The sequence below is a fragment of the Saccoglossus kowalevskii genome, chromosome 10 (genome assembly GCF_978046115.1).
Source record: "Saccoglossus kowalevskii chromosome 10, keSacKowa6.1, whole genome shotgun sequence".
In the NCBI taxonomy this organism is placed as follows: domain Eukaryota; kingdom Metazoa; phylum Hemichordata; class Enteropneusta; family Harrimaniidae; genus Saccoglossus; species Saccoglossus kowalevskii.
In genome coordinates, this window is record NC_140650.1 from 35,737,298 (window position 1) to 35,761,825 (window position 24,528).

The 24,528-nt window shown below is 35.8% G+C and overlaps 1 protein-coding gene across 1 annotated transcript in view; it reads left to right on the top strand.

Annotated features, from left to right (window-relative positions):
- Positions 1-24,528, top strand: part of LOC144355711 (bridging integrator 3-like) — a 57,465-nt gene that overhangs the window by 5,217 nt on the left and 27,720 nt on the right. Inside the window, exon 3 of the mRNA XM_085504804.1 lies at positions 22,033-22,073. Coding sequence (XP_085360930.1) covers positions 22,033-22,073 — 41 coding nt within the window. The remainder of the gene's footprint in view (positions 1-22,032; positions 22,074-24,528) is intronic.

The window sequence follows — 24,528 nt, forward strand, 5'->3', positions numbered from 1 at the left end:
CGACCTTGATGCACGTCATTTTTTTTGGAATCGGGTTCGAAATGGCCGACTGGCGGCCATTTTGTTTTAAAGAATTCAGTTCTGGATCCGTATCTGAGACATGCTTGGATTGATCGAGTTCAAACTTCACACACACAAGTTACATCATGTCACAAATATGTATGTGCATTTGTTTCATGATCTCATTAATGATAGCCAAATAGCGGCCGCTTTAATGCCCAAAATGCATTGAAATCGCACATTTTCACCATTCCGGACCCGGATCTCAGTTATACATGGACGGATTTCATTCAAATTTGGTACATACATTAAACATAATAGTACCTTGATGCACGTCATTTTTTTTTTTCGGGTCAAGTTCGAAATAGTCGACTGGCGGCCATTTTGTTTTAAAGAATTCAGTTCTGGATCCGTATCCGAGACATGTCTGGATTGATCAAGTTCAAACTTCACACACACAAGGTACATCATGTCACAAATATGTATGTGCATTTGTTTCATGATCTCATTAACGATAGCCAAATGGGGGCCGCTTTAAGGCCGAAAATGCATTGAAATTGCACATTTTCACCATTCCGGACCCGTATCTCAGTTATGCATGGATGGATTTTGTTTAAATTTGGTACATACATTAAACATAATAGGACCTTGATGCACGTCATTTTTTTTTTTCGGGTCAAGTTCGAAATAGTCGACTGGCGGCCATTTTGTTTTAAAGAATTCAGTTCTGGATCCGTATCCGAGACATGTCTGGATTGATCAAGTTCAAACTTCACACACACAAGGTACATCATGTCACAAATATGTATGTGCATTTGTTTCATGATCTCATTAACGATAGCCAAATGGGGGCCGCTTTAAGGCCGAAAATGCATTGAAATTGCACATTTTCACCATTCCGGACCCGTATCTCAGTTATGCATGGATGGATTTTGTTTAAATTTGGTACATACATTAAACATAATAGGACCTTGATGCACGTCTTTTTTTTTTTCGGATCAAGTTCGAAATGGCCGACTGGCGGCCATTTTGTTAAAGAATTCAGTTCTGGATCTGTATCCAAGACATGTCTGGATTGATCAAGTTCAAACTTCACACACACATGGTACATCATGTCACAAATAGATATGTGCATTTGTTTCATGATCTGCTTAACAATAGCGGAATGATAGCCATTTTAAGGCCGAAAATGCATCAAAATCACGTATTTTCACAATTCCAGAACCGGATCTCAGTCATGCATGGATGGATTTTGTTCAGATTTAGCACAATGTGTTGTACATATGCAGGTGCATTTCGGTCATGATCTGCTTTGAATGTATATGTCACTCAAATATGAACGGAACGGAGACGTGTCATTGACAATGACTTGTTCTAAGATGTTAATCCCCCCGATCGCTGGTAACAGTGTGCGTTATGCTTGTGGAGTGAAACCGGTGACTAGATTTACACTGTCGTCCGCTCTGCGCCTGTGAATCTTTGTCATTTTATACAGCTTATTTTGATATTATTCCGAGTTGCATGTGTAATTTGTGTCCGTAAAAGCTTCCTGATAAGGCACGTGTAATTTAAAAGATATGTTCATTTAATTGACATAACAAAAATCCAGAATTTCAGACCATCACAGCCAGCACTGTTCATTGCAGGGTGCCTTGTTACGGTGACGCTGTACAAAAAGTTTTCACCCTATGAAAATGCGTCCCTACATCTAAAATGATCACAGTCGTCATATTTTTGTTTAATATTTTAATTATTCCCCAACATAGATTATTTTGTGTAGAAGCAGTATTAAAGGGTTCATTTCAGTCGATCATTTTACCATTAGTTTTGCCCCCGTAGATACTTGTATCCGCCCACGAACCAAGATGGTCGGCGAGTATCGTTCGAAGATAACGACTGTTCGAAGTGTTTTTTTTTATATTGATGCCTAAAATTTTGAAGAACCGTTGATTTATATCTTAGAAATATCCGAATCATGTTGGTGTAGTCAGATTCCGATATTCTTCTCAGAAAATCACTGAATTAAACAGCTCCCTGATTTAGAGTGTACAAAATTTGTTCATGTTATATCATTTATCTCCATGGTTATATCATGGAGCTATGGTTATATCAAGATGGCGATTCGAATGACCAAATTCGATGTTATAGTGACAGTATCTGATTTTAACAAACCTCACAAACACACTTTTCCGACTTGAGCTATTATGTTATTAATATTGAGGTGGAAGTTAAAAAAAGTGCCCAATGCTGTTTTAATGGCTGTTCTGTTTGTTTCGATCAAACTTAGTTCGATACGTTTTTTGCGGCCCTGACAGAATGGATGGCTGCGTCGATGTCTCTGTTTCCGTAGCCTTCTTTCGTGCATTCAGCAGCAACATTCTCTAGGCCCTCTTGCAATATATCATTCCAATCGATATCGAAATCGACAAAATCCTCGTAGTTTTCCCACATTTCGGTAAATAATGTACCGTCTCTCGCGTTGTGCCAAAAATCGAAACGAAGTGTATACGCATGCGTAGATGTGATTCAAGAAGGCTTCTGTTGTCATATGTCATACCATATGCTAATTTTATGGTAATAGAAAAGAAGGCTTGCGTTCACTTGGGTTAACCATGGAGGTAAAAAGAGACCTCCATGGGTTAACGAATAAACAATTTGACAAACGTGTAACACGCATTGAGACAAAAGAAGTATTATCGTTTCCCAACCGGGGGTTGAGAGACTGTGTTTCTATCCACCCCTTATCACGGAGATCTTACCATGGATCTTACATAACCAAAGCTCTTTATTAACAGTTTATTTGTTCACAACTCCCGACTTCGGGCAAATTAATATTCTTGATTATCACAATAAAAATAACATTCCAAAGATTTGCTAAATTAAGAGTTGTAGTACTATCAGATTAAATACCACATCACAGTTGAGAGAATAAGACAAAACTATATACAGTATACAATGTATTTCAGCAAAAACAGTTAGACGAAACTCTGTAACTTTGCAAACGAAACCCAAAAATGTTTAGCTAACGACTACCAAACACGCATATGAAAATTTCAGCTTACAACTGAATTCGTGCCGAAAACATGCACAGCACGTTGTGGACACTGATTACCGGTCACCCCAAGTGCCAAATCAGGATAAACAGCCATTGTCAATAGAGTAGCCAAGGTGTTAAAAATGGATTATGTACTGGCAAACCAAATTCTGCATAGGCATATGTATCCAACGCGTTCTTTTTGGATCATTTAGTCCTTTTTTTGACTCAGCAGCTCTCAAAACCTAATATTAAATAAGAGAACGAAACAAATCTGTCGCGATTTCACGCTTTCACGGTAAAAGGGTGGTGGCTGCTCCCCCGCTGTAAACCCCTGCATTTACTATCAACTCTTTCTACCGTGTCCTTACATGGTGACGTTTCTCAATTTATAAACTTGCCACGCTACTAATTTCGCCCAATCACCCGCTTTTATCGGTTTTAAGCAACCAATTATCACATAATATCCGACCACGGGATCTTTTCCGACCGAAAAAACTACCACATTTATATCACTTTCTTTTCTCGCTCGCATATTTAAAACACCAATCGCTGGCTCAAACACTGATCACTGGTACACGAGTGGTTGAATTTGTTGTTTCAATGGTAAAGTTTACGGATACAACGAGTAATAGAGTATTAATTACTATTAAAATCCGAACAACACAATACGAACGAACGACAATCTATGATACTTTGTATGGAGGGGGCAAAGGGGGTAGCTGGTACAGTTTTACGGGAAATAAAAAGGGCCTTTTACAATTTACAAGGAAAAAAAGACGTTTTTACAATTTACTGTGATAATTGAATTTTGCAATGAATTGTGTCATCTAGTCATTTCACAGTTTCGAAAATGTAATTTCGCTGGATTATTCTTTACGACTTTTTTAATTTGGATGTAAATTCTTGTACGTACCGAGAAAAATGACACATTTTTACTGTGTACGATAAAAATATTTGATTGATTACGTCGTACGTCTAGCTTGTGATTACACAATTACAGAATTTATTTTTCCAATTTCCGTTGTACGAACAAAAAAATATTGCAATTACGTTGAACGAAAATAACCATCCTTGCCCCCTTGTATCATTCGCGCACGCAACTTGAACTCCGACCTTTTGTTTAACATGCTGAATGAGCCGAACTGTGTTCCGTTTGAATCCAGAACTGCTCTCTCATTAAATCAATGATTATCAAGAGAGTTACTTGATAAAGACAACGCTAACTCCCTAGGGCAAAGAAACAAAGAAAATATTGATGTGTTTTCCCAAAAATAACGATGCCAAAACCACAAATTAAAATACGCGCAGCGGGCGATATTTTCAAAATAAAGTGGAAATTAGACAGGTTGGGTGAAATTAATACTGTGCACTCGGTTGGTATAAACAGATCCTTAAATACCTAACGTAAATACGACCGGACAATATCTATCATTCTGAAATATGCCAAAGACAGAAACAAATGCAGCACGTTTTTTTTATGAGCCAAAATAAACAAAACAAAAATTCTACGAACGAAACAGACCCTGTTTGCAATGTTTATTTACACCGCGGCATCTCTTAAACACATTCTCAAAATTTGCGATGTTAATTTTACAAACGTTTAAAACATTGTTATTCTGATATTTTTTGGTCTGCATATAAAATAAAAAATCTTTTGTTCAAAGGGCGGTGGTCATCGTGTCCTGTTGGATAGGGGACTCATAGCGACGTATACAACACGTGTAAACATTGCTTCATTACATGAAGTACGAAAACGCGCTGCGCAACGACCAGCGCCCTTCAAATTTGTACCTGTATCATACTATTTTAAAGGACGTTGGCGTTTTTAGTTTGGAAAATAACTTTTTCAAAAAAGTGGTTATACACTAAATATTTATGTAAACAACTAAACATGTACGCCGAAATAACGGAATAGACTACTACCCCGGTAGTATGTTTTAATATTTTTGTAAACTGAATGACGACATCATTTCTGTGAACAACTGATCACCGATATCACGTAATTGACTATGTATTAAATATTTCTGTGAACAACTGGTCACTTATATCGTGTAATAGACAACAACTGTAACAACCAGTCTTCTCGGTCATTATTATGTTCAGTATTATGTAAATTAGATAATGAAAAGTTCTTATTTGTATTGTTGTTTTATTTGCGAAGAATAATTAGAATGTACTGTATACACGTAATTTCTATTGCATGTTCAATGGTACCGAATATCCCGCCGTTTAGCGCCCCATCCCCAGCTTTACCATGGAGGTAAAAGTCTTTTTTACCTCCATGGTGATACCAAGTGAAACGTATATTTTTACTATCGCATTTTACAAAAGTCGAAACTGGGTGTATCATGGTACAACACATGCTGCGACAACTGAGTGATTAGCGACATCTTTGTTGGGCGATGTTTCAATGGTGAATTAGTTTATTTGAAATGGAGTGAATATGAATATAAACTCTATTACAACGTGTTTGAATTATGTGCAGCAATGGGCAATGACCTCCAGAGTTCACGCATTAATATCTAATTAAATTCGCTTAACTCTGTTTTTTTAATAAACATGTTGCACGTGAAAAGCAGGAGATATTTTAGATTAGTTTTATGTTTACCGATCTTCAACTTTTTAGAATAAATGATAGCTACCGTTGTCGAATCAATCAAGAGGCTCGAATCCGGAAGGCTTGGCTATTTTAAACTTCGTAAATAGCATTCTTTTCAAGCGGCGACTTCATTCAAGTTTAATGAACGTAAGTGAAATGTATGGAAGAGTCACGATACTTGTACCTACGAAAGTTACGACTCTTATTCTTGAAATTGGTCATAAATACATGCACAAAATACAAGCATATACCATTTTTTCAATGGCACAAAAATCGAACTTATTGTTTGAAATACTAGTAACTGATACCTACACATATAACGATAAGTGCGAATTTCAAATATTGAAACCCTTGGCCGAAACGTCCGTTCACCGGAACGCCCAAACCCAATTTTCTGTCATTTTAAATATAATTACTCAGTAAAGTAACAAGGAAGGTATACATGTTCGATTTATAGTTATAAATCGATGCCAAAGCAAATTCAGAAAATGCAGATAACAGTATAACAGGAAGTGGACACGGTGTCTCGACGTCAGTTATTTTTTTCGCTTTCACACATTATTATTTAGGCCGCAGTTTGGTTACGTCATGGAAGGTACTAACGGAAGGATCCACGACGCCAATCAAGTGGCCACTTAAGCCTCTTAATTGGCTTATTTCCTTTTGTTTCAACCCAAATTAATCCTGATAAGGCCATTGTCTAGCTCATCTTTGATGTCCATGATAGTTTGCGATTGTTTACACAAGTAACGAGTTAGCGGAGTATGATACAACCCCGCTATTTTTTTAATGTGACTATAAAATATTTGCGCATTATGAAACTACGGTTATCACACATGCGCACTGGGTTTGTTTAGGTGTAAAAGGTCAAAATACGTATTTCACAACTGGAAATTCAACTGATGAACGTTTGACTTCACAAATTTCCCATGTTTTAAATATTAGCAACTGTAACTAGAACAAGATTTCGAGTGCATACAACAACAATTCCTAAGGACTCCTAAGAAATATTATCACAGAGAATGTGTCCTGGCATGCTCTTCTTTCGATACTATCTTTTCTGTTGGTGTTCGCCGATGTCCGGTGGTCAAAAATTTCAACAGTTTCGGGCGCCAAACCCACGCACTGACAATGGTACCATTGAATAATGCAATCGTCACAAGCAATCATTGATTAACTCTCGTTACCATTACAAATACAAAATTCACGATATTTCATCAGAGTTTCTTCAATCAATGTTATATCTGACAATTTTCCATTAAAGTTCGCCATTTTCAATATTGTGCATGCGAGGTACGACTATCGCTTCCGAACATGCTCCGAATATCACCGAATGCTCGAGACTAGCGTAACCCATTGTACGAAGGTGTTAAAAGCTAACAAGAACAATGTTTGTGAACAAACATTGACAAACGATCATGGGGTAAAGCTAAAACAATAGCGTCGTGGCTCCTTCCGTTAGTACCTTCCATGGTTACGTCAAAAGTGTCCAACACGCCGGACCTCAGCGTGTTGTTTCTCGGTGTTTTCCTTTATGTACGTAGCACATTTCGACGAAACGGTAGTCTGCATTATCGGAATAGTGTCTTAAATTGAAGTCTCTGCTTTATGTTTCTACAATGCTGTCTTTGGAATAACCATTGAGAAATTAGTTTTCCTTTAATATATACCAACCATTGGTTTTGTTTCCTCGGCAGGCTAATTGACATCTCTCACAGCCATCCTGGTTGCAATTGTAAAAACAAATTTCACGAACCTAATTTAGTCAATGCATGGAGGTATCTGTTTATACCTCCATGGTCAATGATAGTTGCGGTTACGAAATCTAGCGCTAGATCATGCTGTAGTTAGGCCACCCATGGAGGCTCTTTTTACCTCAATGGGCCACCTAACCTTGGGATTAAAATGCAATGGTTGTCGCGCCGCGTCGTAGTTGATATAGACTCATAGCGACGTATACAACACATTGTTTACTTACATAAAATTCAAACACGCACTGAGCAAAGACCACCGCCCTTTCATCAAAGGCCACTTCTAAGCTATGATTTATTTATAACGCCCGAATATTTTGATTCGAAATTGAGTTAAGCCACAGCCCCTCCACAAAAGCCTCCATTATTTTACAATGTAAAACCACCTTACATAATCTTGAATATTACATTTAAGCCCAAATAATAAACGTCAACAATATTAGTAAATGCTAGAACAATCTCAATTATGAATTCTAAGTAGGAAGACTGAATAGACGTGATGTCACAGCGTCAACCGTAGTGCTTGTCATGATTACAAGATCCTAAAGCGGATATGATGTAATCGTAGAACGATTTTTTGGTTGTTGGCTCACCCGCTTCAAGTTGTCTGAATATAACGCGTCGTTAATTACTACTTAATGCTAAGTGGTGTTGTTTGAAATAATGCTATTTTACAGAGTGGGTTGCGTGGAACGAATTGTCGTATGTTTTAAAATTACGTCAATTAGTCGCGTGAATCCGGGCCAGAATCCCAGGGCCGACCTGGCTTTCACAAAAAACACTCCTGTAGATTCGTGTGCTACAGTAACTCATGAGTAGACATCATCTTCATAAAAAAAGATCATAAAATTTTCCCTGAAAATTACATGGTCACCAAGTACCGGTATTGCAATACACTACATAGTAATATAGCATTTTGTTTAAAAATTGTAATATAAGTGATGATATAGAAAACATTCCCTGTAGACACAATCAGGGTAGAACAAACTCCCAGACAGTGCAGTACATTGCATGGAGACAATGGCATTTAATGTGAGCGTACCATAATCCGTTAATTGTTAAACCACCTATTGTTTAGCTGTATATTATATATTATGATTTACAGAGCAACAATAGGACTATTTGTATTTTAAAATAAAGATTGAAATTGGTGACCTTTTAGATCTACTGTGAAATACTTTATTTTCGCGAATATACCTTTTTCCTATATGTCACATTCAACTCGTCAGAAATCAGTAAAAAAAAATCCATGCAAAACACTCAAAAACACTTTTCAGCAAACAATAATTCCAGCTATAATAAAGTATTTCACAGTACATCAACGTTCATCGTCGACCCTGTTCTATTGTAATGTGTTGGCAGTAACTTTAATAAAAATTACATTATCTAAACACATGTTTTCTGAGATAATGTCCGCCGGGATCTTGCTCTGCCGGAATCCAGTAAATCTCAAATTCAGGTTAACCTCAAAACACATTTCGTGCTCGTAGGATTAGCGATGGTGCGAGTTAAACCCATACATTATCCATGTAAGGTCCAAGGCCACTTCACAAAATGTCAATAGTCGCTAAAGTGTTAATTCCATAGATAAACATACACAATTTACAGAGGGCGCATAACCATCGCATAAGCCATGATAAGGAGCTATTTTGCTTCGCATGAATTGTAAAGTTCAACTGGATTTGAGATCGGCGAGGGCGCAATAACAGAAGTAATATTATTATTAGTCACTACGGATTCGTATGTAATAAATTATTGTTTGTCGCTATAATAGCATATTTATGTAATGTACAGTTACAGTCGCTAGTTAAGCACTTCGCCACAATCGAATCATTGAGTATTAGTTCAAACAATACCATTGTAAAACAAAAAATATATAGTTGACGATAAATTAGTAAATTATAAACGGATTAGTTAGAAATATGAAAAGTGAATGATTTCTACCATGTCAAGCCAGTAGTGCAGCAGTTCAAGCTGCATGATTTCCGCTTAATAAGTTGAACGTAAAACAACGACAAACTCAGAGTTGCCCGTCAATTTACGTTGAAAATATACAACGGGCAACGCAGTATATCAGTTCTTTCAGTTCAGCGTAAAACGACAGCAAATTTGGGAATTTACGCTGTTTACATTGGGCGTATCAAACACGCAATTTCTAAATTTACGTCGTTTCAGTTTCGACGGTTACGCGAGGGAAATTAGAACGTTTACGCACCCAAATATAAACAACTAATTTACTGCAAAACACGTTGCTAATCCGGCAAGCGGCTACGACGGAAATTCGAATTTTCATGCAGTGGGTCACATGTTCTTTTCTCAACCGGTGTTTTTTTCATTTTCTTTGGCAACTAGATTCAATTTTTCAATTGTGATTCCCTAATCTGAATTAACATTGCTGGGCTGTGGAGGATGAGGAGTGGTAAATAAAGTAATGACACAAGAGACTTGATTGCTGGTGAAAGGAAGGGGGGTCTCACCCCACACGTGCAGGTGTCATAGCGGTCCCTCCCCTGATGCACCTCGGTCGTTTGAGTTACATCAAGACATGGACAATGTGGTACCTGAGTGTGAGTGGTCACTACAGCAACCCTGGCAGTGTAATGGCAAATAAGTCATGCAAAATTCTTATTAATCTAATTGTCCTAAGTTAAATAGGTACAGATGAAATACCTGGCCTAAAGCCTATTGGCAGCTAAATACTAAGTGATAATAATGAAAATAAAAGTACAAAGGCAAAATTGATAAACGATTGTCAAATGAATGACGTGCTTCAGTCAGTACGAGGCAATGAATGAAATTAACAAATTCAAACTGGACTAATAATGCAACGAATGGTTACAGGTAGAATACATGAATAGCAAATTACAATGTTATCGAATTAAGTGTTGTACATGATAGCTCAACGAGATATTTTCGTACGGGAGTTCATATGTGATTCAACAATACTAGAGTCTGTAATAAAAGTATAATATTGTCAACGGGAAGCCTGGATGTTACTTGCTGGAATGTTTTGCTATAATGCTTGGTACTTCTTGTAGTGTTGCTATAGGAGTCTTGATGTAGACTTGATATGCATCACTTTGCCATCGTCCTAGGCATTTAATTAGCCAGTCTGGGATCCCTGCAGCAGCAGCAGTGGTAGCAGCCCCACTCCAAAAGCTGTGACTGGTGTATTGACTGGTATTGTAGAAACCTGCTCGTGCGAGGAGACGTTGCAGTTCAAATGTAATCCTTTGTCTTGTTAAAAATGACCCATCCATGAATTGAAAGGCTGGAGATTGTGTTGGGTGCAAAGCAACGGAAGTGTAACGTAGGTAAGCTCGCACGGCGCAGACAGATGATCCTGAGGCTGCGACGATGATATTTTGCCCACGTCGAAATGGGTCAGTCTTCGACGATTTTATGGTGATGTTGAGACTGTTGAGTGATTGGTCAAAGTGGATATCGGAACGAACCATTGTTGTAGGTTCATTGAAGTTGGTCGGTGATTGAGCAGTGAATTCACTCACACGGAGAAAACCAAAGAATGCAATTGTAAACGCAGACCACATCATGAGTTGATCAACTGGTATGAGTGACTGCGAATAGCGGAGAGCATTTTTTAATGTTCGTAGAATGCTAATGGTGACAGGGAGACGATTACGAACCGGTGCGCTGTATTGTAGTTTTATTCCTTGGAGTGTCCGGTGTAAATTAGTCCAGTTGGACAAGTCTTTGTGATCTGTCTCGATGAGTGCTGTCTCCATTGTGGCTGTGAGATATAATTTGATGGTGTTGTATGACAGACCAGAGGATGCCAGGTGTGTGACGAAGAGCGTTGTGGAGTACTGTGTTACAGGTAAGCTGGGAATTCCATGAGAGTAACAAAAGTTTGTATAACGAGTCTGTCCTTTAGCATATGTCCGACGAGTTGACTCAGCAAGGGAATGGTATGCATAGTGCCTGGCCAGTTGTTCAAGGTTTCCTACAGCACAAGCTTGTGGATGTAGTTGGTGTACTCTTGGATGCTGACTGGTTGTTTCGCTGCTTCTGGTGCGATCTGACGAAACCTTTGGATCTGTAGACGAGACAAAGCATCAGCAACATTGTTATTAGTACCTCTGATATGGGTGACCATGACATGGAAATTTGATTTTGCAGCCTTGAAGAAGATTGCCCATACTAAAGTCATGATGTATGGACAACGTGTGGATCCCTTACTCCAGATGTGTACCACACTCTCATTATTGCAATGGAACATGACACGTTTACCAAACCATGAATTACCCCAAATTAAGCAGGCTAGCAAAATAGGGAGCAACTCTTTCCATGCAATGGAGAGTTCAGGACTATTGGTTGATAGTATTTTTTCCCAGGATGAGGAAAACCATTCGCCATTGAAGTAACCACCACAACCAAGTGTCAATGACAACTTCATCTTGTGATGGAGTGAGGCAGCTGTAGATGCCAGGTCGATCATACGTGTCAAGAAGATTCGCCCAGCTGGTACACATTTACATGCAAAACTGAGTGTGCCGATTAAGGACAATAGTTCACGTTTGGTGCATACTGTTATGGAAGCCCATTTCTGGGTGATATGGTTTATATCACACAGTTTGTTAGTTGGCAATCGCATAACCATGTTCACAGTGTCTAGTTCAATGCCTAAGAATGTTAGTACAGTTGTAGGACCCTCTAGTTTGTCTGGTGCAATAGGGACACCAAGGTCTTTACATACTGATAACATTGTGTTAAGACTGTTCTGTTTGAGAGTTAGGTGGCCCTGCGATGAGGTAATCATCCAAATAATGAAAAATATTGTTATTCTTGTAACAATTGCACACAATCCAGTTAATGGCTTCAGCAATTTGATTAAATAAAAAAGGTGCTGAATGAAACCCAAAAGGTAGTACACGGTCAAAAAAATAAAAACCATCCCATTTGTAACCCAGCAAGTGCCAGTCTTCACGTCGCACAGGGCAAAGTCGAAAAGCATGCTGAATGTCCACTTTAGCTAGTTGAGTATATTGTCCAAGTTGGTTGATCATTTTAACAGCATCATCAACAGTTGCATAATGAAGTGAGAATTCTTCTTTGTTAATATTGCCATTAACACTATCTGATATTGGCTGTGATAGATCCATTATAATACGATGCCCTCCATTCTTTTTTGGTCGTAAGCCCAAGGAGTTCACAACAAAATTTGGAAAGGGGGGTTTCTTGAATGGACCTACGGCATGTCTTGCTTTGAGCTCTTTCAAAATTGCTGCAGTGATCGTTTGTGGAGATGAGTAGGCTGTTTTTGCATTCTTTGTTTCATGACTGTGTTATGGACCTGTGAAGCCTAAGTCAGCACCTCTGATTTTTTATTTCCTTTATTTTTGCATTGAAAAATTTTGAATCAGTGTTTATAATTACAGTTTGATCTTTTTTTGTTAGTTGGGTTTTCACTTCAACTAGCCATTTGATTTTGATTTGTTTATTCACTTGTGCTGCTTCTTTGAGTAGTAAGTTTTCTCTTTAAACAGCTGTATATTTAATTAGTTTTTTTATGAATGTGTGCAGTGGAAATCTACCCAATTCTCCATAAATACCCATTATTGTTGTATTTTGGAAACACCTAAAAGATATCTGAGGTAGCTAGTATGGCCTCTTCAATGGCAGACTTGTGTACACCAGACATCACTACCATAAGCTAGTATGGCCTCTTCAATGGCAGACTTGTGTACACCAGACATCACTACCATAAGCTAGTATGGCCTCTTCAATGGCAGACTTGTGTAGACCAGACATCACTACCATAAGCTAGTATGGCCTCTTCAATGGCAGACTTGTGTACACCAGACATCACTACCATAAGCTAGTATGGCCTCTTCAATGGCAGACTTGTGTAGACCAGACATCACTACCATAAGCTAGTATGGCCTCTTCAATGGCAGACTTGTGTACACCAGACATCACTACCATAAGCTAGTATGGCCTCTTCAATGGCAGACTTGTGTACACCAGACATCACTACCATAAGCTAGTATGGCCTCTTCAATGGCAGACTTGTGTAGACCAGACATCACTACCATAAGCTAGTATGGCCTCTTCAATGGCAGACTTGTGTACACCAGACATCACTACCATAAGCTAGTATTGGCTGGATTAATTTATCAAAAAGGTCAACTGCCGATTTTTCAATATTATTCAAAGTATTTAAAATACAGGAATAATGGAACAATATACTAACAAGAGTCACTATAGCAATCTGCTATAGTGCTGAAAAAGCAGAACAATAAAACTGACCAGCGGGGAAATAAAAAAGCACTAATAAGGAGAATAAAAACAAGACGTTTCGGGTTCAATCCTTCCTCAGCAAGTGGACACAAGACAGAAAAACACCTCACTATAAAGCATTATACAAACACAATTAGAAGCCAATCAAGGCAAATAAAATGAGGTGAATTGACAATTAATGCTAGCTGGACTGAGTGCCAATTTTGAATATTAATGATTGCTCACACATATATGTATAATACCAGTAGCAGTCATATCAGAAACATCATCATTTGGGGGGGGGGGGGGTGTACAAAAATGCTTAGCCACGGGATATTCTGTCTTGTTGTCTTTGACAGTATGCAAATGTTCAACAAAACGATCACCCAATTGTCTTTTAGTCTCACCCAAGTACAGTAAATTACACCTTTTACAATTAATATTTTACTTTTTTACTTTTATTAAACACATAAAATTCCCCAGGGGGAATTAAAATGGTTACATTTACACTAAACAAAACTAGACTAATATGGTAATACAAAACACTAAGACTAAAGTAGTAATACGAAAAATAATAATAATAATCAAAATAAAAGAAAAAAAACAAAACATGAATAGTAATATATCTCATCAATAGCAATAATAAAGGTAGAAGTAACCATTGTTAAAAAGTAATAACAATAATAATGCGTTAATACATTAAGGTTTAAAAATCTTGGAGGTGTTTCTGTCTTAAGTCAAGGGCAGTTTTAATGAATTGTTCAAGTGTGATATGTAATGAGGTTAAATTAAATTATTGTCATCAATTGTAAAATTATCAAAATTATTAATTTGTTTTTTATATTTCTCAAATATTGATTTTCTGTCATTGTAAAATGGACAAGTCATGATGAAATGTTGTTCGTCTTCTATTTGAATTTTTGTGCAACGTTCACATATTCTTTCTTTTACAAGTGGTTTGGAATGTCGTCCTGTTCCTATTTTTAAGTTGTGGTTGCTTAGTCGAAATTTACATAATGTTTGTCTTAGTTCAGCATTTTTCAGTGATATCAAATAGTTTTCTAATTAATTGTGCCACTTTCATTGATGTTGTTCAATTGTGTCGTTATTGCGTTATACCATTTACTGTTCTTTTGCTTATTGCTGCTTCTTTAATTAGTACGTTAGGCGAGTTTATTGCACGGTTGTAATATTCAATCATTTGTTTTTGTATAAATAAATGTAGTGGATATTCACCCAACTCTCCGTATATTGCCATTGTGGGAGTGTTTCTCTTGATACCGAGATTAAATCTGCAGAAATGTAAATGGATATCTTCAACTCTCATGTCCCCATATATCACTGCCATATGTCATAATTATTACAGTAAATTATGTTGGATGAAGTACACGTAAACGAATTATTAATGTGTATAGTTTTTAAAGGGTCTTTTATGGTCGAACAACACAGAACAAATGGGCATGTATAACATTTGCCTCGACCACATGAATGCGTACCGGGCCGCTGATTTGAGTCTACCAATGCTGTATGACCCAATTTATCTTTAATATTGGTGCCACTCCTGTATGCCATAATAGGGAGTGAGGAATCTTGGGTATTATTAGAGAGAGATAGTAAATCAAATTCTTCAAAAATAATTTTACGAATATGTTGACTGAAAGGGTGGTAGGTAAGAACCAATGTGATGCGGGTAGACTGCAAAGTGGTGGTTGGTGTTAATGCATCATCCTGGCTTAATTGCTGAACACGATGGGTGGCATTGTCAATGACAGATTGCGGGTATCCCCGTGACAAAAACCATAAACCCATTTTATTCATGTGATATTCAAAATCAGTTTGATCAGAACAAATCCGACAGACTCGTAAAACCTGAGAGAATGGTATAGAGTCTATACAACGTTTAGGATGACATGAATCTTACATAACGTAGACTGTTACTGAGATATCTAAAAAAAGAATACTGTTGCTGGAAACAATGGAAGTGAACTCTAAAGATGGATGAAATGTTGATACAAAATTGATAAAATTATCATGTTCACTGCGAGTGCACTATGCTGCCCCAACACAATCATCAATATACCGTTTAAAATGTTCTGGCACAGGGCCAGTATAAGTATTAAAAATAGTTCTTTCAACGTACACCACAAATAAACATGCTTAGGAAGGGCACATATGGGTGCCCATAGCAACGCCCTAAACTTGAGCATGAAACTCATTGTAAATGAAAAACAATTTAAACTTAAAAACGAGCTCTGAAAGGCACACCAAAGCACTGGTAGGGGGATTTTGACTGGTGCAATGATTCAGAAAAAATGACAATGCTTTGAGGCCATCATGATGAAGGATACAAGTGTACAATGCTTTGACATCCAGTGTAAAAACAAAACAATGTACACTGGTATATTTGAATGCTTTATAAATATTAATGGCATGGTAAGACTGCACAATGGGAGAAAATTGAATCAAGATATGCTGAAATGAATTCGGTAGAACATGAACAAGCAGATACAATAGGTCGTCCCGGGTTACCAACCTTATGGATTTTAGGAAGTAATAAAACAGAGACGTACATGGGTGGGCAATAAGCAAAGATTTGGCATTAGATGGCAACGACCCATCTGAGTACATCTGCAATAGTCCCATGTCCTACCATGTCCAGGTGTTTTGACTTTCATGTTGGTGTCTGAATCGATATCATGAATGCATATATTCATATTGATTATGGGAAACCATACTCTAGCACCTTAGCTGTTTTCTTAAAAAACAGCTATGAAACAAAACAGCAACAACTATCAGTGTATTAGGCTACAATTAGTGATCATTCTATATTCTGTATTCATCATTGGTTGGAAATTGTCTTTTTATTGTTTATTCATATTTATTTTTGATTTGTTTTATATTTTTAGAATAGTTTTTTTTTAGATTATAGTTTTTAAATTTCATTTTGTAAGACCCTGTTTATTCTTTCCTAATTTTATGTGTCCAATAAATGTTATTATTATTATTATTATACAAAAGAAAAACCAAGAAAAAGCTGAAAGTCAGCTGCAAGGAGGAATAGAGGGTCACTTAATGGCACCACAACTATATGTTAATGTCCACCATGTTGAATATTGAGAACCAACACAATACATCTGAATGCCGACCAAATACAGCTATCCCAGATAACTATTGAGTCATTGATCACCATGGTTCTTCAATTATATCTACCATACTTGTCCGACTTAGCATCCAGGGTACTCAGCTCACAAAATCATGTTTTTTAGGTGGTGGGTGCTTAGTCGAGCACCCTACTTAAACAATTGGCCAAAAAACTATTTTCATTCACCATGTGCCAGATTAACGGGAATAGTACTGGAGATATGTCTTTGTGGGTGGAATTAAAATTGCATAATGTGTTACATTGTCATTGATTTCCACAACACTTTTATAATATTACTTACATAAAATTATTAGGATCTGTGGGGAAATGGTCAAAGTCAAAAGATTCATCATTATCTTCGTTGAGTGTTTTCAATTGTATGCAAACTCTTGATGAAAACCAATTTCGCCATGAAGTTTACTTGCATGCAACACTGTCCTTTGATCTGATAGGTCATGTCTGTTATTAATTAATCATATTGCAGTGTTGTACTGAAGTGAATTATTATGACAAATTTTTCGAGAACTATCAAACCAATGTTACCACTGCACCAGAATTTGAATAGCAATGCATGTGATTGGATTTATTGTAATGAAGACAAATAGTAATTTAAGTCTGTAAATGGAACAATACATGTATGTCTGCTTTTTCTGTTTACCTTTCAAAAATTGATGATCGTCAGTTTAAAAAACATCAAACTGTTTTCTGAATTGAGATCTATGTAACTGATGCTTTAAAACAAATTGCCAACGCCAACATTTCAACTGTGTGAGACAGGGATGTACTATAAGTCCAATGCTTTTTAATCTTTATGTTAATGACTTGAATGACACATTAAAAGATTCAGTAAACCAGGTAACATTAAATAATTATAAAATTAACTCTCTATTTTATGCAGATGACCTAGTATTGATTTCAACAACACAATTAGGTTTGCAAAATGCATTAAATAAACTATCTGAATACTGCCACAAATGGAAACTCCAGGTAAATCTTAATAAAACCAAAGTTATGATTTTCAAAAAGGGAACAATGAGAAAGAGAGAGTTATTTCAATTCCAAGAACAAAATATAAGTTGTGTCAATTCTTATATTTATTTAGGTATAACTTTACAATCAAATGGAAAGTTCCAAGAAACAAGACAATGTTTAACAAACAAAGCTACTAGAGCAATGTATGCACTGTTGAAAGCAATGCCAAGAGAGACTGACTGTAGAACATTTATGCACCTTTTTCAGATATGTATTAAACCAATTTTGTTATATGGATCAACAACTTGGGGACATGACATACTAGACAATAATAGATGGGACAAAACACCAATTGAACAGTTACATTTGAAATTCTGCAAACAAATACTAGGTGTGAGTAAATTCTCCTCAAATGCAGCATGCAGAGCTGAACTTGGTAAATTCCCATTACTTATAGATATTCAGGAAAATCTTATTAAATACTGGTATCGTATTAGTGCCTTACCAGACAGTAATATTACAAAACAAGCCTTTGAAGAACAAAAACAACAAAATTTAAATTGGTTTACATCAGTAAAAAACATGGTCTCCGAAAATATTACAAACTTGTCCTCGTCTGTCATACCTCAAAAATTACCACACAGTAAAATAAAAAACATACGAAACAACATCCAACAAAGGTATGTAGAGTTCTGGAAGTTGAGTGTAACAAATGATAATAGAAAACTGAGAACGTATATAAAGTTTAAAGACTCATACACTTTTGAACCATATTTGCTTTTATGTAATCTGAAACATAAAATCTTATTGACTCGTTTCAGAATAAGCAGTCATGTATTAGAAATTGAGAAGGGTAGACATACCCAACCCATAATACCTTTAGAAGACAGAATCTGTAAGCAATGTTCCCAGATCAAAATTGAAAATGAAGAACATTTCTTCATGGAATGTCTTAGGTACCAAACGGAAAGACAAAAGCTATTTAATAATATCAGTATTCCAGAAGAATTGAAAAGTGATAACCAGATATTTAAATATATTATGAGTTCAAGAGAAGACGTACTAATAAGACAAGTTGGTGAATACTTATACAAAATATTTGAAATCAGAAATATCAATAACTGACATTTTACTTTTACTTTAATTTTATATGTATTGTACTTTATTACTAACATTTTATTGCTGTTCAACCAATGGAAATTATTTCTAAGGATGCAATAAATTCATTATTATTATTACTCCTTAAAAATCTAGATTTTCGTAGTTGAGGTTATTGGGTTCAATCGAATACGGAAGTATCGGTAGTAGTTTATTTTATAATTGTGACCTGCAACTCATAAAATTGTCTAGCCTTACAAACATAAAGGTCACCATATGTGGTACTTTACTATCACAATGAATTAATGCAAATAAAAAAAGAAAATGACAGTAATTATTTAAAATAAAAAAAAAAATGTTGATAATAGTCCATATAATAAGTATTTATTTAGATTTGAGTGTGTATGCACTTTTGTAAAAAAATTGGACTGAAAACCTATTTTCTGGAACCAATGTTTTCAATTTCTTAATTTATTCCTTTTTAGGCCAAGTGAAAAATATAGAAAACATTAAACAGATTTATTTTGTGCCAAAATGTGTTCAAAGCTACAAGTTAATAATTTTGTATGTATGCATGTCAAGTTGAACAGGAAATCATTTGAATCCACTAAATGATTTCATCATCAACTTGCTGCAGGATTGTATTAAAAATGAAATTGTGTTGTAGTGTTTTGTAGTACTTCCTACATGTTATTACCACACCTACATCTTAGGCTCATTTACACACCCACATCATTTACAAAATTTGAATTTCCAGCGATAGTCAACCTTGAAAAAGTTATTTATATATTTTAATCAAAAACAAGAAACCAATTGACTGTAGTTTATTCTTTCATCCAATAATCTTCTTGCCAAATCATCTCATTGCTAATGTAGTAGTAATTTTATGACGTGGATATGAGCCCCAATTGCAAATTACCCAAACTCCAGCCAAATATTGAGCTATCATTGACTGACAGTACTACTCTAATTAGTCCCCGTTCGAACGAAGTCCAAAAACGGGGACTTATAATTCGGTCTCCGTCCATCTGTGCGTCCGTCCGGAGTCATATCTCAGAATCCCTTGGACCGATTCCGTTCATTCTTTGCATGTGCCTAGTACTTTATCTGGGACATATGCACATGCAGTGGTTTAGCGATTCGATTCAAAATGGCCGACTCGCAGCCTTCTTGTTTTTTGAAAATGTTGTATTTTGGACATGCTTTGTCAGTTTTCATTCAAACTTAGTACATAGATTATACATGTTAGGATACATGTCCATGACGATTTATTTCACAATTGAATCAAAGATGGCCGACTGGCAGCCATCTTGTTTTTTGAAAATATTGTTTTTTGGACATGCTTTGTCAGTTTTTATTCAAATTTAGTACATAGATCATACATGTTAGGATACATGTCCCTGACCGTCCGTGAGTTCCTGAGTCTGTCCGTCGGTCCGTCTGTGCGTCAGTCTGTCCAGAGTCATATTTCAGGATTCTGTGGACCGATTCCGTTCATTCTTTGCATGTGCCTAGTACCTTATTTGGGACATATGCACATGCAGTGGTTTAATGATTAGATTCATAATGGCCGACTGGCAGCCATCTTGTTTTTTTGAAAATGTTGTATTTTGGACATGCTTTGTCAGTTGTCATTCAAACTTGGTACATAGATTATACATGTTAGGATACATGTCCATGACGATTTATTTTGCAATTGGATCAAAGATGGTCGACTGGCATGCGGTATCTTTGAAAACTGACAGAGCAAATCCTTCAAATTTGGCACATACATGTACTGTAAACATGTTAGGATGCATGTCCATGACAATTTGTTTCAAAATCTGGTCAAAGATGGCCGATTGACAGCCATCTGACTTTTTGGCCTTACTACTATATTTCCACAGTTTATGTACCATTTTTATTTGTATTTGGCACGTACATCATACATATCAGTGTGTTTCATAATCAGATCAAAGATGGCCAAATAATATTTTTGGCCATATTACTACTACACGGAATACGGTTTTGATGTAAATAAACAATCTGTTGTATACGCCTCTGTAACTCAAGTTTAAAGGACACGCTCGCGACAACCTCTCCGCTTTAATATGACGAGCACAAAGAGAACTTTCAAAAATTTAACGGGGACTGTGTCATTTTCAATGACTTGTATTAATGATATAACAGATTCTACACCATTGTGGAAGACATTCTGCATGTCAAAACACTTTACAATCAATTTAACTTTTTTTCTGAAAATAATGCTCTGAATTTCTACAATGATAAACATTATTGGAGCATGTTTCATTTTTTGTCCTAAACTTCATGCGCTATATAAACTTTACAAAAAAACTAGAATATGACTTTTCATACAAAACATGCATAAAAGTAGTTATTCTTGTTGTAAATTGTTATGGCTATAGGTTCTAATATTGTTAAATTATTGTCTCTCAAAACACCAACAAAAATTGTTTTAACATCTCATCAAGCATTTCTCAGGAATATCTTATTGCCAAATGTATTTAAACTTGGTATGAACATCACATGCATAGCCATGATGGTTTTGTTGTCATCTGTCCTTTTCTCATACATGTTTTGATTGGTTTTGTAAAAGAAATTGTCGTTACATCGTGGGTTACTGTCATTTATGTGGATGATAATGGTTATGTCCTTATTTCTACACTTTCACTGTATTTGTTTGAATTTGGTACAAAAGACAAAACATAATTAGATGTGAATATTCACATCAGTTGGTTTTGAGTTATGGTGACATTTATTCGGAATGTCTTACAAAACTCAAACATGTCATCAAATTTTTCTCAGGTATGCCAGGGACGAATTTCATTCATTTTGCATGAGAATTATTTTGTTGGAAAGGGGTGCCACTTCACACCTGGATAAAATGTTACCTACGTCATTTGAAATAACAGCATTTGATGAACACTCTCCATCATCATGTAATTATATGTATATATTTTACACCAGTTATAATTGATACACACTAAAAACTTGTGCGTATTCTATTAGTAGATAGACTAGCTATTGTGGCAAACATTTGATTATAATTATAATATTAAGGAATACCGGTAATGCTCAGTGGGCAGCCGGGCGATGACGTTAACAATCGTTGATGGACTCAGGCCACCGGGCTATCAATAATACTCTCAGCACACAGGAGTTTTTTCTAAGCTTTCTTTGATTTATTTTACAGGAGGAGAGAGATTTTGAGAAAGAAGTTCATAAAATTGAAGTGTAAGTATTTTGATGCTGTCAGCCTTCACAGTATACCGGCTGACTTGCTGGAACCCAACTGGCCTGAGTAAACCCAATGTTACCCACTGCATGCTCTCATTTTTGAAGTTCTCACTCACTGGAGCCCAACTGGCCTGAGTAAATACAACATAACCACTGGCTTATATGTACTATTTTGCATGGACATATTTCCCTTATCGCCCTTCCTTCAGTGCCATAAAGTTAGTTTGTAGTTTGTGCATGTTCAGTCAACTATGATCACTCTTGATGATTTCATTGAACTCCATTAACTGACATTTTAGTACCAGTAATCATTAATAATGGTCATCATAATTGCTAGTCATCACCAGATGATTGACGCTTCGTTATGAATTAAGATAATAGTTTATGGCTAATTGCTGACTGTGACTGCATTAAATAAATTAATGATTAATGAGTATATGGATAAATAAGCCCAAATGACCTTGTGTTTTTGTTGATTTTTTTACTCCTCCCCCCTTGTATTTTCTTGTGTATCTCCTTTTCTGTCCTAAATGTTGTGTATTATTTATGTGCTAAAAATTTAATAAAAGCTATATATATATATATATAACAAAAAACATGGGCACTGTGGTTAGGCATTTGTGAAAAGTGATCATGAACAAGTCATTTGTCATACAAACATCTTGTATCAGAAATGATTCAAGTCATTTGTCATACAAACATCTTGTATCAGAAATAATTCAAGTCATTTGTCATACAAACATCTTGTATCAGAAATGATTCAAGTCATTTGTCATACAAATATCTTGTATCAGCAATGATTCAAGTCATTTGTCATACAAACATCTTGTATCAGAAATGATTCAAGTCATTTGTCATACAAACATCTTGTATCAGCAATGATACAAGTCATTTGTCATACAAACATCTTGTATCAGAAATGATTCAAGTCATTTGTCATACAAACATCTTGTATCAGAAATGATTCAGGTCATTTGTCATACAAACATCTTGTATCAGCAATGATTCAAGTCATTTGTCATACAAACATCTTGTATCAGAAATGATACAAGTCATTTGTCATACAAACATCTTGTATCAGAAATGATTCAAGTCATTTGTCATACAAACATCTTGTATCAGCAATGATACAAGTCATTTGTCATACAAACATCTTGTATCAGAAATGATTCAAGTCATTTGTCATACAAATATCTTGTATCAGCAATGATTCAAGTCATTTGTCATACAAGCATCTTGTATCAGCAATGATTCAAGTCATTTGTCATACAAACATCTTGTATCAGAAATGATTCAAGTCATTTGTCATACAAACATCTTGTATCAGAAATGATTCAAGTCATTTGTCATACAAACATCTTGTATCAGAAATGATTCAGGTCATTTGTCATACAAACATCTTGTATCAGAAATGATTCAAGTCATTTGTCATACAAACATCTTGTATCAGAAATGATTCAAGTCATTTGTCATACAAACATCTTGTATCAGCAATGATTCAAGTCATTTGTCATACAAACATCTTGTATCAGCAATGATTCAAGTCATTTGTCATACAAACATCTTGTATCAGCAATGATACAAGTCATTTGTCATACAAACATCTTGTATCAGAAATGATTCAGGTCATTTGTCATACAAACATCTTGTATCAGCAATAATACAAGTCATTTGTCATACAAACATCTTGTATCAGCAATGATTCAAGTCATTTGTCATACAAACATCTTGTATCAGCAATGATACAAGTCATTTGTCATACAAACATCTTGTATCAGAAATGATTCAGGTCATTTGTCATACAAACATCTTGTATCAGCAATGATACAAGTCATTTGTCATACAAACATCTTGTATCAGAAATGATACAAGTCATTTGTCATACAAACATCTTGTATCAGCAATGATTCAAGTCATTTGTCATACAAACATCTTGTATCAGAAATGATACAAGTCATTTGTCATACAAACATCTTGTATCAGCAATGATTCAATTCATTTGTCATACAAACATCTTGTATCAGCAATGATACAAGTCATTTGTCATACAAACATCTTGTATCAGAAATGATTCAGGTCATTTGTCATACAAACATCTTGTATCAGCAATGATACAAGTCATTTGTCATACAAACATCTTGTATCAGCAATGATTCAAGTCATTTGTCATACAAACATCTTGTATCAGCAATGATACAAGTCATTTGTCATACAAACATCTTGTATCAGCAATGATTCAAGTCATTTGTCATACAAACATCTTGTATCAGCAATGATTCAAGTCATTTGTCATACAAACATCTTGTATCAGAAATGATTCAAGTCATTTGTCATACAAACATCTTGTATCAGAAATGATTCAAGTCATTTGTCATTCAAACATCTTGTATCAGAAATGATTCAAGTCATTTGTCATACAAACATCTTGTATCAGAAATGATTCAAGTCATTT